At 42.1% G+C, this 13,842-nt stretch overlaps 1 protein-coding gene across 1 annotated transcript in view; it reads right to left on the bottom strand.

Moving 5' to 3' along the window:
• Positions 1-5,360: 5,360 nt before the first annotated feature.
• LOC139457576 (RNA-binding protein 42-like) overlaps positions 5,361-13,842 on the bottom strand; it is a 43,364-nt gene continuing 34,882 nt past the window's right edge. Inside the window, exon 5 of the mRNA XM_071238952.1 lies at positions 5,361-7,213. Coding sequence (XP_071095053.1) covers positions 7,101-7,213 — 113 coding nt within the window. The 3' untranslated portion in view covers positions 5,361-7,100. The remainder of the gene's footprint in view (positions 7,214-13,842) is intronic.

The raw sequence follows: 13,842 nt of genomic DNA, 5'->3' as shown, positions 1-13,842 counted from the left end.
GGTAGAATGTTCCTCTATTCAACCTGCACCACCTCCTCCTGCTGGGTATGTGGGTAGAACATTCCTCCATTCAACCTGCACCACCTCATCCTGCTGGGTATGTGTGTGGAATGTTCCTCCATTCAACCTGCACCACCTTGTCTGCTGGGTATGTGGGTAGAATGTTCCTCTATTCAACCTGCACCACCTCATCCTGCTGGGTATGTGTGTGGAATGTTCCTCCATTCAACCTGCACCACCTCATCCTGCTGGGTATGTGTGTGGAATGTTCCTCCATTCAACCTGCACCACCTCATCCTGCTGGGTATGTGTGTGGAATGTTCCTCCATTCAACCTGCACCACCTCGTCCTGCTGGGTATGTGTGTGGAATGTTCCTCCATTCAACCTGCACCACCTCGTCCTGCTGGGTATGTGGGTAGAATGTTCCTCCATTCAACCTGCACCACCTCGTCCTGCTGGGTATGTGGGTGGAATGTTCCTCCATTCAACCTGCACCACCTCGTCCTGCTGGGTATGTGGGTAGAATGTTCCTCCATTCAACCTGCACCACCTCGTCCTGCTGGGTATGTGTGTGGAATGTTCCTCCATTCAACCTGCACCACCTCGTCCTGCTGGGTATGTGTGTGGAATGTTCCTCCATTCAACCTGCACCACCTCGTCCTGCTGGGTATGTGTGTAGAATGTTCCTCCATTCAACCTGCACCACCTCGTCCTGCTGGGTATGTGTGTGGAATGTTCCTCCATTCAACCTGCACCACCTCCTCCTGCTGGGTATGTGTGTGGAATGTTCCTCCATTCAACCTGCACCACCTTGTCCTGCTGGGTATGTGTGTGGAATGTTCTTCCATTCAACCTGCACCACTTCGTCCTGCTGGGTATGTGTGTAGAATGTTCCTCCATTCAACCTGCACCACCTCGTCCTGCTGGGTATGTGTGTGGAATGTTCCTCCATTCAACCTGCACCACCTCCTCCTGCTGGGTATGTGTGTGGAATGTTCCTCCATTCAACCTGCACCACCTCGTCCTGCTGGGTATGTGTGTGGAATGTTCCTCCATTCAACCTGCACCACCTCGTCCTGCTGGGTATGTGTGTGGAATGTTCCTCCATTCAACCTGCACCACCTCGTCCTGCTGGGTATGTGTGTGGAATGTTCCTCCATTCAACCTGCACCACCTCGTCCTGCTGGGTATGTGTGTGGAATGTTCCTCCATTCAACCTGCACCACCTCGTCCTGCTGGGTATGTGTGTGGAATGTTCCTCCATTCAACCTGCACCACCTCGTCCTGCTGGGTATGTGTGTGGAATGTTCCTCCATTCAACCTGCACCACCTCGTCCTGCTGGGTATGTGTGTGGAATGTTCCTCCATTCAACCTGCACCACCTCGTCCTGCTGGGTATGTGTGTGGAATGTTCCTCCATTCAACCTGCACCACCTCGTCCTGCTGGGTATGTGTGTGGAATGTTCCTCCATTCAACCTGCACCACCTCGTCCTGCTGGGTATGTGTGTGGAATGTTCCTCCATTCAACCTGCACCACCTCCTCCTGCTGGGTATGTGTGTGGAATGTTCCTCCATTCAACCTGCACCACCTCGTCCTGCCGGGTATGTGTGTGGAATGTTCCTCCATTCAACCTGCACCACCTCGTCCTGCTGGGTATGTGTGTGGAATGTTCCTCCATTCAACCTGCACCACCTCGTCCTGCTGGGTATGTGGGTAGAATGTTCCTCCATTCAACCTGCACCACCTCATCCTGCTTGGTATGTGTGTGGAATGTTCCCTTTTTCACCTGAACAGTCAGTCAGAAGGCCCTGGAGAATCAGTGGTTAAAGATGCTGTGTTCTCGTACTGTTTTCTTTTTCTTTACTGTTTCTTTTCTTTCCATCTTGTTCAGCAGTAAACTTATACAATGTCATATGTGTGATGGTACGCTGAAACTTATGCTTTTTTCTTGCAGGTCGGACTGCAACCTGATGCTTGTTGGAGTGTAGGTCACTGTGGTTAGTCGACTTAACAACCCCATTAGGCATATCTTACTATAGCTTCATCTCAAGAGGCCTTGAAAACTACATGAATCAGACAAATATAGGGGTACCTTCACAAGTATAACCGTTACTGCTGTTCTTGATGTTAATGACGTCATTATATGTTCTAAAATTATCTCTCAGACCATCTGTTTGTGACATCACTACCAGTCTAACCGTACTTCCGGTTCTGACGTCACTTCCGGTTTAGGGTCATAATTATCTCTGTTGATGACGTGATTTCCGGTTATTTCACTTTCGGCGTCACTCAGCTTCAGGCTTGTGACTTCAACTTTGATTCAGCTACAGAAATCGAAATATTCTACAGTCAGCAGCTAAGATGAGCAAAGGTCTTCCTACCTTCTCGGTGCTGATGTCAGATCCCCTACGCTCTCCATTGGTGAGCCAGCACAATGGGACCTAGGGAGTGTACCCTTCTAGGTCTGGTTGGACATCATGCAGATAAAAACTAGTGAAGGTTTTGTGTGAGCCCAACTGACAGCTGGATACTGGTTGCGCTATTAGGACTGATGTCCAGAAGGCACGACTCAAGACATGTTGCAAAGAGATCCAGATGTGGTGTGTCCCATAACGACATTATCCAAGCAAATACTCCGTCTTCCTCACTGGGAAAGGCTGTCTGCTAGGATGTTGAATAGGTCTTCAGCAACCAATGCTTGCCGTAAAAGGTGACTATGCTTGTCGTAAAAGGCGACTAACGGGATCGGGTGGTCAGGCTCGCTGACTTGGTTGATGCATGTCATCGGTCCCAATTGCCTGGATCGATGGCCATGATATTAATCATTGGATTGTCTGGTCCAGACTCGATTATTTACAGACCGCCGTCATATAGCTGGAATATTGCTGAGTGTGGTGTAAAACAACAAACAAACCAATCCATCTGACAGCTAATAGAGTGTGCCAAGGCAAACAATTGTATAGTCTCAGGGAGCTGGATTTGGTTCCTAATTGCTTTTGGTGAGGTGAAATGGGGTTTAATGTTGCGTTAAAGATTATTGTGCTTATATAGTGGTCTAGTTGATACAACGTCTGACCAGAGAGCTGAAAGTCGAGCATTTGATCACCAGCTGTGTCATACCAAAAGACACCAAAAGATTTTACCTGTTGTTACCCTGCCTGGTGCTTGGCATTTAAGAGCCTGAACAAGGATTGGTCAGCTCCGAGTCTGTACGCTGTGTCTGAGTTGGGTATTCCTGTTAAACTGCGGCATGGTATCTCATTGGACTAGCTCTATAAAATTGTCACTACTCTGAACTAGTTCAAGCAGACACATGCCTGTGAGTTCCTCTATGTGCAATAATCTTGGACGCGAGGTTAAACCACACTTTACCTCACCTCACCAACCAAACAACCAACTTACTGAATATGACTCCTTAATAAGTTGAATAAACACATACTGAACCATAAAAGAAAATTCAACATGGATAGATATATGAGAAACCTTATTTGTTCAAACACTGTAAACATACTCTGAGACATATTAAAAGGATGAATCTTGGCAAAACTGATCATCAAGGTTGAAATTAAAGTGTCAAATGTTACTAAAGTGAAACACAATACTAGTCTCTGAGAAAACTGCATCACAAGTCAGTATCTCGTGTGTCCACCATGTGCATTGATGACTGCCGTGCAAGTTGATACATGGAATGGATGAAGCGGTTGATGAAGGCCATAGGCACTTGAGCCCACACTCTGTGGAACGCCTGACGCAGTTTAGCTGCAGTTGTCAGGCTTGTTCGGACGTCATTCAGCCGGCTTTGAATCTTGTTCTACAGGTGCTCAATGAGATTTAAATCGGGACTGATGGCAGGCCACTGCATGGTACTGATTCCTTTCTGCTGGAGAAAGTCTCATGTTGCTCTCGCAGTGTGGGCACGGGCGTTATCATGCTGAAATTCCTGGTTGCGGCTACGTCCCAGATGAGGTATGGCTTGTGGTCTCAAGACTTGATCAATGTACCGAGCTGCTGTTGCCTCTCCTGGACCGATGTTCTTGAAGACCACAGGGCCGACCCACTACGCAAGACCAATTCCACCCCATATCATGATGCTGAGACCACCCCACGAGTCTCTCTCTCAACAAAACAAGCATCCGAATAACGTTCCCCACGGCGTCGCCAGACTCTCTCTCTGCCATCTGCTGCTGAGATACAGAAACGTCTCTCGTCTGAGAAGAGGACCCTTCTCCACTGCTGGTGGCACCAATGCTGGTGCTGTTGCCCATTGAAGACGGTCCCGGAGATGACGTGGTGTCAGAATGGGTCCTCGGTGTGGAGGTGTCTGCTCGTCAATCGTCGACACACGGTGTCCACACTAATGTGTCGCTGGTGTGTCCCAATGGTCTGTCAAGCAGTTTCCACAGCATAAACAAAGTGATCTGACGATCCTGACGTCAGATGGTGACCCTTGGTCTTCCACTATGTGGGCAGTCATCTGTAGTGGTCTGGTACCGTTGCTGGAGCCTGTATATGGTCCTTACGTGGACTTGAAATGTATTGGCTACTTGCCAGGTGGTTTCCCAGCTTGCAATCGTCCAAGGGCTTGGTGTCACTGATTTCTTGTCAGTCTCCGCATGTGGTAGTGATTCAATAACGATGAATGTTATCCAATATGGGTTGATTTTTATAGGGCAAGAAATGGGGGAACGCATGTACATTTCAATTTGCACGGAACTCACGTGCAACGGGTTACCATGGCCGTTTCCGTGATGCGTTTGGGTGATCGGTTTTATTGTCATCTGCTTTGATTTTTTATCATCAAATTTCATTTTTCCCTACAAGGTAATGTTAAATTTAGAAACCTTGACAAAAAATACCGAGATATTTAAATAACAACTTTTCATGCAATGTTACTTGGGGTGACGGTGACTACACAACCCAAGGCCAAAGGGCTAGGGATACAAGACTGAAAGTTGATGCTCACTGCTTGGTGATATTGCAGTGACAACTAGTTGTGTATAGCTGACAGTGAAGAGGACTTCTGTTGAAAATCTGAAGATCTAGTTACACATGTTGTGTGATTGCAGCCAAAGTACAGACATTTGGCAATGATGTAATAGAGGTAGAGGATTATAGGTTTCTGGTATGCCTAATGGACAAACTCTACACAGTGAATTGCTTTGCCACCCGTGTCCCATCTTACTTTAATGATCAAGAAAGTAAATATTTGTTCTTCAGTGTCACATCTTCCTCTGTGAAGACAAGAATTGTTGTCCTTTACCAGAAAACTGCTTTATTCTCACATTGGGAAAATTATTCAAGAACAAATAATCCAAGCAGGCCAAACTTTAATTAGATGTAACAATAGAAAACACGGATCATGTAAATAGTTTATTTATTTACACATTATGTGACACAGTTCAGATGATATCCTAATGACACAAATGATCACAAAGATGATGTTGAGATACAGTGATATCTCCACTAGACTGTGGGAGACAGGGTATAGACATTTAAAGACTGTCAATGCAATCTCTAAAGGTGACATTCTAATATCAACATGATGAAGTGTTATGGACTAATCCTTGTGTGGGTGTTGCACCAGGATTCTGTGACAGGAAGTATCCATGGACACCCCTCCTCCACCCTAGTGGACATGATGAAATCCTCTATGGTGAACAAAAACAGCCTAGCATTAAAGCCTCTGTCATAATTGGTAACAATCATTCACAGATCTATACTCGACAAATATCATGCATGTATTACATGACAGAAAGAATTCACAAGATCACTGTTGGCCATACATATGCAACCACTGAAATTCCATAGAATGATAACTTTTCAAAGAACATCTCAACAATTATACAGGGAGGACCTGTGTGGTGCAACAGTGTTCATATGGTGTCAAGAACGCCACAGATTTGTGGTACTGCAATATTAAATTATATAAACAAGAACAAATTCTTATGTATGAGCAACTTCTTTATTACAATTGAGGTATATTTTTTTATGTAAAATTCTAGCACCTTGATCAAGCAAGAGTTAGAATTCACACTGAAACATCACATCAATTGTAATAAATAAGTTGCCGATCAGTAAGAACTTGTCCTTGCTCATCACACAAACATCTAAATGCCACTCAAAGAAGTGAATATATATACACCAATGGTGGGATACAGCAAGCCTATCAAGTTCCATGTCTGATGTAACAGTCTGAGTTTTCTTACATGGTATATCAACACAGATCTCATCTGAAAAAAACTTTCTTTATTCAAACTGATAGGCTCAAGCAAAATACATTGACTGTCCTTTAAATAACAGGAATGATAAACTTCTCAAAGCACCAAGAGTGAGTGAGTGAGTAAGTATGGTTTTTAGCCGCTTTTAGTAATATTCCAGCAATATCATGGCAGGGGACACCAGAAATGGGCTTCACACATTGTACCCATGTGGGGAGTCTAACCCAGGTCTTTCGGCATGACAAGAGAGTGCTTTAACCATTAGGCTACCCCCACTGCCCCTCAAAGCACCTTGGATCAGCAGTCACATGATTTGAAACATCTTGCACTCTGAAATAATAATGTCTACTCTTCATGAATATAAATCATTTACTTATTTAATGTTGAAATTAAACATTTGCTTGTTTCTTGATTTCAAATCTCACTATCCCAACATAATTCCTGTGAAAAAATCGATCTTAACTTTGCACAATTCTCATCAATGCTAACTTCGGCGCTGCAATGCACAGCACACTGACCTCTCAAGAATGGTGTTCACGTCACAGTACAGAAGCAGTTCCATGTTCACCTTAATGATGACAATGTATCTCCTGTGAATGATGTCCACAACAATGCGTCCAGCAAAGTCCTCATCCTCCATGGTATGATGACCCTCACTGATGGACATCCATGTCATTGCCCTGAATGATGTTTATGTTCCACTGAATGGCAAATGTCCTTCTGGCCAAGCTGTTCACTGCCCTCCCTTTGAAGATGGTCATACCATCCACTAATTGACTTGACTGTGCCCCCCCACCCCAAGTGTGACGTCCCTCTAAAAACTCCCCTTCCCCTGAGTGACACAAATGTCCACCCTGAATGACATCTGTCCAGCACGTCTCATCTGAGTCCTAACCTCTTCTTCTCCTTGTCCTTCTTCCTCACAACATCGATCTGTCTGTCCTTCCATGAGCTCTTCCTCAGCTTGATGGGCCGATTCCCCACATACTTCCCTACAAGAACAACACAAATACACATGTTACTGGCAGGGTACAGTGCTCAAGAGGCAAAGTTCAAGTGATTCAATACATGTGATCTCATTGAATGCAACTAAAGGCAAAACAATACGGTTAGTATGCAATAATACGAAACTATTACGTGTTCGTCTCTCAAACATTCAGGAAACTGTGCAGTCTGGATGAATTATGTGTTTGTCTCTCAAACATTCAGGAAACTGTGCAGTCGGGATGAATTATGTGTTCGTCTCTCAAACATTCAGGAAACTGTGCAGTAGGGATGAATTATGTGTTCATCTCTCAAATATTCAGGAAACTGTGCAGTCGGGATGAATTATGTGTTCATCTCTCAAATATTCAGGAAACTGTGCAGTCGGGATGAATTATGTGTTCGTCTCTCAAATATTCAGGAAACTGTGCAGTCGGGATGAATTATGTGTTCGTCTCTCAAACATTGAGGAAACTGTGCAGCTGGAATGAATTATGCTTTTTATCTCTCAAACATTCAGGAAACTGTGCAGTTGGAATGAATTATGTTCTACTGTGTTCACCTCAAACATTCATCAATTTAGATTTAATTTGTTTTTTGCATCTACAAAATGGAATCCAGGAAACATGCTGTGTAGAGAATTCTGACTTGACAGCACAATGTTGGCTGAAGTTTGTCATTGACAGTTTGTGATAGCGTATGTCCTTGAAAGTACCAGAACCAGAGGGAGATGTGAACCAATGTCACCAACATGCACTTCATATTATTCACATATATATTAGATTAGAACTCAGCAATTCATTCATCATTTACTGATCAATTTCCTGTCTAAAGAGGCTAAACTACTCCCACACATCAATGTGCCTCCCTCGCTCACACCACCACATGAATAGCTGTTGATTTTAGCCATTTTACCAAAATCAAGTTTACTGTGATACATGCAAATTGATAACTGCTGGTCACGAATATCCATCTTTCTGTTGAATTATCACACACTAAGTGCTACCACTCATATATCGGTCCAAGTCAATGTGTTCGGCTTCCTTCAGTAGAAGGCTACAAGATTTGAGTTGGTTTTAAAAGAAATGTTTGAAAGTTCAATGAAAAGCTACCTGAGAAATGTGACCTTAGTGCATGTTTCAGACACTATATTGACATTATCAAAAAATGAAAATAAGCGAAATATTCTGAAGGATATATAGAAACTGACCTACGAGGAATATCTGATTATCTGTCTGAGTGAATACCTATTTTCAGTTGAAAGGCTTCATGAGGAACATTTAACAATAATTCACTTTTGCCAAATAATCTGCAATTTATTCTTAATGTTACCTTGCCATGGCAAAGTAGCTCAATGCTGAATACATTCCTCCTAAATATTTTACAACCCCTTCTAAATGTCCTAAAAATAAATTTAATGTCCTCCACTAACTTTAAAATAAGAAATCTAGCAGTCTACGTTTACAAAGCTTTTCGACTTCGGTCATTACATACAGTGTAAATATTTATTTGTATATATGCATGCGTATGTGTATGAATGAGTATGGATATGGATATATTTGTAAAATAGTGGTAATTCTTTTTTCTCCCTCTCTCTGTAAATAGTTCTGTGTAACACTTTTTGTGAATAAAACAATTACAATTAAAAAAAGTAGCTCACCTGGACATGTTGTCAACATCTTAAAACAGCCATAGAAGCAAACAATACAATATTTTACAAAACGGAGAGACCTCCAACTGAATACAGTAGGCACTGACATGTACCAAGTTCCACTGACCTACAGTAATTCCCCTACACTACATGAGTAAGACATTTAAAAATTCTGCAGAAAAAAGAAAATAACAACCATGCTTTATGAATAACTTCCCTCACAGCTCAGAACACTGCCCTGCTTCAAGGATGACCCGTACAAAGTTTCATTGACAGGCAACACTGTCATCAGAGTCCAATTTATCAACATTCTTCAGAGGTAAGCAAATTCAATGACATCAATAACATTCATTAAATAGATCACAACTGTGAAACTAAGAATAATGAATAGTTCTTCAGATATTCCAACATGTGATTCAATGTTTTAGTCAGAAGATCAACACTAATGTAGTGGAACAAATGAAGGACAATTTATCAAAAGTAGCAGTAGGTATCCCCTTGATTCTATCCTACACACCTACTTCAAATTATGAGGCTTTTATCCTTCACTAATACTCTCTCCACAACCCCCACGCTATCCCATCACGCCCTTTGATAGTGAATTACGAAGCTCACAGCTTGACTGTGGTGATTGTACAATAGCTCACTGGGCTGATTGTGTGTGTGTTGTCGGCCAGTGCTGTCCATTTCCTCAGGAAGTGGTTCTCCCAGAGTATGCATTTACTGCCACAATGGCCAGTGTGAAACCCTCTGGCTGTTAAGTGTGGGTGGGATGTTAGCAACAATATTACTCACACCACTTCACAACCTCAACACACACTTGGGACTTAGAAAAGCTGTTTGGGCTAAAATCCCTAAATGTCAAGGTTTGATTCTCCCAAATATGCATTTGCTTCAAAGAAAGAACAGTTTCTAAGAAGAAAACCTTGCTGGCTTATTCAACAAAACTTGCCTTTTTCTTATTGAAGTGAATAATACATACTAGAGATGACTCTTATAAGGCACAAGCTATCATGGCTAGAGATGTAATTGCCTTGCCAATCATCAGAAGAAACTTACCATCTTTGTTGACCTCACAAATCTTCATGCAAGCAGCTACATACACGTCTATAGCACTCAACAAAACAACATTTTAAATGCAGTCACAAACACTAAACTATGGTTTAAAAACTTCTTAAACAGAAATAAACTTTGATTTACCAACTACTAGATGCTTTTTTATGTATTTTTTCTGTTTGGAATGAATTGCCATCATTTTTCAATCTGAAGCCATCTACATCTATTCACCATGTAATTCTGTCATTGAAGAAAGTGAGAAATTGAGAAAGTTCATCATCTCAAATCATTTCAACAGATTATTTCATGGTCAGTAATGTGGACATGAAAACCAGGGGTCAGTTGTGAGCATGGTCACTCACAGTGTCAAGTCGTCTCATGACGCACACTTCCGTATTCCAAGCTGAAAGTTTGGAGGTCCCCAGTAGAGGTATAATGATTGACCTGATGTTCAGAGGTCCCCAGTAGAGGTATAATGACTGACCTGATGTTCAGAGGTCCCCGGTAGAGGTATAATGACTGACCTGATGTTCAGAGGTCCCCAGTAGAGGTATAATGACTGACCTGATGTTCAGAGGTCCCCAGTAGAGGTATAATGATTGACCTGATGTTCAGAGGTCCCCAGTAGAGGTATAATGACTGACCTGATGATCGGAGGTCCCCAGTAGAGGTATAATGACTGACCTGATGTTCAGAGGTCCCCAGTAGAGGTATAATGACTGACCTGATGTTCGGAGGTCCCTGGTAGAGGTATAATGACTGACCTGATGTTCGGAGGTCCCCAGTAGAGGTATAATGACTGACCTGATGTTCAGAGGTCCCCAGTAGAGGTATAATGACTGACCTGATGTTCAGAGGTCCCCAGTAGAGGTATAATGACTGACCTGATGTTCGGAGGTCCCCAGTAGAGGTATAATGACTGACCTGATGTTCAGAGGTCCCCAGTAGAGGTATAATGACTGACCTGATGTTCAGAGGTCCCCAGTAGAGGTATAATGACTGACCTGATGTTCAGGGGTCCCCAGTAGAGGTATAATGACTGACCTGATGTTCAGAGGTCCCCAGTAGAGGTATAATGACTGACCTGATGTTCAGAGGTCCCCAGTAGAGGTATAATGACTGACCTGATGTTCAGAGGTCCCCAGTAGAGGTATAATGACTGACCTGATGTAATACACGGAACCAGGACAAGTATTGTAACATGTTTCAATAAAACACAAAGTAAGTACAACAAAAGGGCTATAACTGCTATATTCTCCATATTTTAAATGCTTGCCGGGTCCAAAGCCTCTGTGTTATTGACAAATCAATCTTCTATATGTCATGGCCAGTATTCATTTCCTTCCTACACACGCTACTTGAGTTTTCGTGTACTTAAGCATTACTTCAATATCTTTTTGTGTTCATGGAGGCATAAACTTGCAGTCAAACACATTTGATAAATATTGGTGTCATCAATGGTGGGAACAAGAAGGTGAAGCTTCAACTTCAATGGTCAAGTGGCATCTTGATAGGACGGTTGGCAGCGGACCTACAGATCACAACATAGGCAGACCTGACTATTAGAGTTATTGAGTGAGTGAGTGAGTGAGTGAGTGAGTGAGTGAGTGAGTGAGTGAGTGAGTGAGTGAGTTTGGGTTTAACGCCGCTTTTAACATTATTCCAGTTATATCACAGCATGTCAGCTTAACGTGAGAGGAAAGCCCGAAGTAATACAGGTCTCAGACTTTTTACCCACGAGCACGGGTATGGTGCTGACAACCCTAGAAACATTATCGGGGCGAACCGGGATTCGAACCCACAATCATAGGTTTCTGGCATGCCCAAGGGACGCATCTCTGCACAGCACCTTAGATGACTGGGCCACCCATGCCCCCCTGACTATTAGTTAACAAAATAAAAAATAACATGAATTGCTACATGGGTGAGAGTATCTTGTATTGTCAGGTGTATATTTGTGATGAGTCGATACATAAGTGAATGAGATCCTATCTCAGCAACATCTTGCCAATCTAACCATTTCACAATAATCATGTATTTTTACTCCATTGCTTTCAAAAGAATTTTACTGAACTTAATCATCACCAGGTCCCAGTGGTGTTATTCCAGCTAAGACCTGAGCACTGAACATAGTATTTCTTTCAATGACCAGGATCAAGGTTGCGCTAAGTCCAGGAATAGAAATGCATTTATTTTCAAGTTTTCAACTGGACATAAAGATGTCTAAGTGAGCCCTATGGAATTTAAGTATGCCAACAAGAAAACACATTTTATCCATCTTCAAACTTGGCAAATGTCATTTCAGCAAGGCTAGATAATAAGGTTTTGCAATACAGAGAGTTTTCCACTTTCCTTTTCATTGAGATTAATCATACTCAAAGTTATTTGTGAATCATACGGTGCATTAAACATGTTCATAATTTTGTTTGTCACATTTATTTGTGTAAAAGTAAAATTATCTATGGTTTCATGAAATAAACATTGTCAGGAAGATTGTTATAAAAGACATATGATTTCCAAAACCTGATACATAATGATTTTCTAATTGGCACTCTGAGTCTCAAATACAAGGAATTTTCATTAATGAAGTCACACCAACATTGCACTTTTAAACAGCTGGGCACAGCGAACATGCCAAGATTAGATGGCTTCAACATTCTAGTAATACATCAAGTCAGCCAATCCTACCTTCTTCAAAAGTATTCTATTTTTCACACAGATAGTGCATGTGGTGATTGACAAAAAAAATAAATGTCAAAACCTTGCAATCCCTATTTTGTCATTGAAATGGGTGGTTAAAAGTGGCCTACCAACAGGGAATGTTCGGAAGTCCATTAACCTCATTTCAAACACAGCACCAGTAGCCAGGAACACTGACATGTAATTTGAAACAAACTAAGGGCCCCAGCACTTTCCTGCATCCCCCCAACATGAGGAGGACTGTGGGGAGAGACCCACCCACAATGATACACATGCCAGGACAACACTTCCTACAGATGGCTGCCATTTGGCCATCACAAGCCTATCTTCTAACCCCTCACACCCTAATCTAACCACTTCTTTATGGAGGCACTCTTGTTGGTAATGATACCTATGGAAGCTATCCCTGTAAAAAGTTGGCAACCATTGAGTCATTCCGCCTACCACTGCCCCAATACAGAGACCATCCTACAATCCCACTGATTCCATTTCCTAGCTAAACAGCCTCCATTAACAAGCACTCACTGATCATACCTTATGACTGCCCCTCCCATGTACAAGGGGGATTATGGAGGTAGATTGCTGGTGTAAAAGTAGAAAATTAACTTGATTATTGATTATAATCATGTCACCATAATTGACCTGCTCCATATCTCTGGTGCCTTTAACATGAAACTGGTGAAGGTCACTGTGATCCAATTTCATTAACATTAGTGTTCTGTTGTGTAACAGAATGGATACAACGTTTTTAACATCCAGATAGGCTATATGGTCTAAAGTTGGCCAGTTGGGTACAATCGGGTTTCCTGGTGCTGCAATACATTGAGAATTTACATATTTAACCCTTTAAATGTTGAAACATTGTTATCAAAGTCATGAAACAGATTCAGATTACAAACACCTGGTCTTCATTCCCTCGATAACTTGTATTTATCTGTATGATCATGATATAGTCATGTACTATAGCACATCATTATATTCAATCATTTGGGGAAACATATTGTTTAAAGTTACATTCCATAAAATTCTTTTCATCTCACAGTTTCATTTTTAGTCACATAGGTGTGGCAAAACGCAACCAAAATTGTTCATTATTCATATGTCATTCTTCCTTAAACAACTACTTGTTAGTTTACAATAAAATACCATGCTATGACAATATCCTAGGAATTACATGGACCTAGGCTTCTTTCATCTTAAATAACATGGCAACAGTCACAATCAGAGATA

The sequence above is a fragment of the Haliotis cracherodii genome, unplaced genomic scaffold (assembly GCF_022045235.1).
Source record: "Haliotis cracherodii isolate W230 unplaced genomic scaffold, xgHalCrac1.p SCAF_12, whole genome shotgun sequence".
NCBI classification, from domain to species: Eukaryota; Metazoa; Mollusca; class Gastropoda; order Lepetellida; family Haliotidae; genus Haliotis; species Haliotis cracherodii.
This window is presented reverse-complemented; position numbering and strand designations above follow the sequence as displayed.